Source organism: Lissotriton vulgaris, chromosome 7 (genome assembly GCF_964263255.1).
Source record: "Lissotriton vulgaris chromosome 7, aLisVul1.2, whole genome shotgun sequence".
Classification (NCBI taxonomy): Eukaryota; Metazoa; Chordata; class Amphibia; order Caudata; family Salamandridae; genus Lissotriton; species Lissotriton vulgaris.
The window spans coordinates 440,386,898-440,389,505 of record NC_141695.1 but is presented as its reverse complement, the minus strand read 5'-3'; the positions used below and the strand labels follow the sequence as shown (position 1 = coordinate 440,389,505).

General features: G+C 53.9%; 1 protein-coding gene across 1 annotated transcript; it reads right to left on the bottom strand.

The window, feature by feature from the left end:
• Positions 1-463: 463 nt before the first annotated feature.
• LOC147701808 (uncharacterized) lies at positions 464-1,411 on the bottom strand. Its single transcript, XM_086928704.1, has one exon. It carries the CDS (start codon positions 1,409-1,411, stop codon positions 464-466), a length of 948 nt encoding a protein of 315 aa, XP_086784830.1.
• Between the last annotated feature and the right edge of the window lie 1,197 nt (positions 1,412-2,608).

The window sequence follows — 2,608 nt, the reverse complement described above, 5'->3', positions numbered from 1 at the left end:
CAAGAGCCGCTTCCGTATACTGCACAAGACTGGAGGTGCCTTGTAGTACGACCCAGTGACCTGCTGCCAGATCATTGCTGTGTGTGCCATCCTGCACAACATCGCCACACGCAGGGGGATACCCATAAAGGTGGACGGAGAGGATGAACTACGTGCACAGCAACCACCCCCCCCAACACCGACAGGCGCATGTGCCCAACACAGCTGAAGGGCAACGGAGGCGGACATACATCACACGGAATCATTTCTGAGACAGGTAAGAGAGAGACTTGACAACAGGTCTCGATTTGCAAGGGTTTAATGGGCATGGACACCTGAGTGGTGCAGAGAAACAAAACAAAAACATGCTGCTGCTGCAGTTAAAGTCAAACTTAAATTGTCCGTCCTCAGAACGGGTGATGCGTGCGGCACTTAAGTCTGGCCATGGTTACGTCACCAAGGACAGTGCAACTTTGTCACATGTTCACTTGCGTTTGCCGCGTACCCCCAGTCTCTTGTCCTGTGACTCCTCGGCTTCTACTCGATGGGAGTCTGTGGCAGTTGCATTGCGGCCACTGCGCCTCCTCCCGCTGGTGTCCGATAGAGAGACGCTGCTGACACTGGAGGCTGCCTCACTCCCCTCTTCCGCCCCCAGTATGCTGACACTGGCTGACCCAGGCTGCAGTTGCTCCACTGCGGTGGTCACCCTCTCAAGGGCCTTTGCCACATCCCCACAGTAATGACCTAGGTCCACTTGCAGGGACACGGACCTGCGGGACAGCACAGCCGTGCTGTTGCAGAGCTTATTGATGGCCTTGTTGGTTGAAGTCACTGCCAGCATGATCTGCCTGTGACGCCGCTGCTCACTCTGTTGGCCTGCCACTACGGCACGTGTGAGTTCTTGCAGGTACAGCTTAATGTCATTGTTGCCGGCAGCTAAGGCGTTGGTGTGCTCACGCATAGCGTCTGTCATGTTGCTAAGTTTGTTGCATAGCTTGGTCATGGAGAGTTTCATGGCACCCATGTGTCTCCCCTGCAGGCACTGGACACGCAGCATCCGGGTCTCCACAACTCCGTACCCTCCGGACAGATCGACTGGTCTTGCAGCACCACGAGCCGGGGTCACAGCCCTCTGCCTGATGCGCTGTCGTGATGATGTTTGGCTGGTTGGAGTGATGACAGCCTGGCGTGGAACATTTGGGGGTGCTGAACTGTGATCAGATTCCATCAGGGGCAGGGAGGAAACATCAGCTCTGCGGCTCTGCGGAGTGGCCCGCACTGGTGGGGGTCGTGGTCGTGGTGGTGTCTTGGACCGCGAGGTTGGTGGTGGTGGTGTCTTGGACCGCGAGGTTGGTGCTGGTGGTGGTGGTGGTGCCTTGGACTGTCGGGATGGTGGAGGTGTCGACCGCCGTGGTGGTGAAGGGGAGGACATGGCTTCAGCTCCATGTGAGCACTCGGCTTCTGACAACACTGGCGTCTCAGAGATGACGAGGCGGGCACTGTCGTCTGAATCGTAGGGGGATGCATCTGTGTGTGAAACAGTGCATAGTTATAATCATGGTATAGTATGTGGAAATAGCAGTGGCATCTCACAATAAATAACATTTTCAGTCTGACAATTGGCCCTTAGCTGCTGTATTCATCTCTGTGCTCTGGCATGCACCCATTCATGTATGGACTACAACTCCCATGGTGCAACACATTGGTGAGGGTATGTGTTTAGGGCAACACTACATGGGCACTGGGTCTGGCATGGGGGATTGGGCAGGGACTTAGTACACGCTGCATTGTTACGCTGCCATGCTTCTTACCTTGTCCTCCTTCCGCAGCACCAGAGGTGTCCAGACGTGTGACCCCCACAACAGCTTTCCGTTCTATGGTGGACTCCACTAGATCCTCCAGGACAGTGTTTGGCGTCACGTTGGATGTGCCCCCTCCTGTGCCATCAGCATCCTTGACCCTCTGCGCAATCTTCTCCTTGGCCCTCTTCCTTAGGTCATACCACCATTTTTTTAGGTCGTCGATGCTGCGTGGGTGACTCCGCAGGCATTTACCTTGTCCTTGATGTGCAGCCACATCTTGCGTTTTTCTGCCTCTGGCACCTTCAGGGACAATTTGCCAAACAGTCTGTCATTATTGCTGGTCACACACTCGATGAGGATTTCCAGCTCCTTATCTGAAAACTTCCTTTTGCGCTTTCGGTGTGTGTCCTTTCCCTGCTGGGGGGCCTCCTTCTCCATCTTCTCCTGCTTGCCTTGTCCTGCTTGCTACAGGTTCAGTCTTGGTGCTCAGCTCCTGTGCTCTGCCTCCTCCTCAGTGCAACTCTGAACACAGAATGCAGCGTGGCGGTCCTACTTCCTGGTTGTGATGTCATCGGCCCGCATCCGAAGCGTCGCGTAATTTGCCCGTTTTCGCTATTACCGAAATCGCTAATACCGGATTCAGTAATACCGAATCGGTATTAGCTAACTCGGTATTTGCTTCTCGTGCGGGTGTACTTTCGCTATTTAATAGCGATTTTTACCGAATCAGTAATTTTATCCGATTTGTTTGAAGCATCGCGGTTTGCATGTCCTTAATAGCGATTCGGTATTTTTCGCTATTACCGACGTGTATTACCGAATGTTGA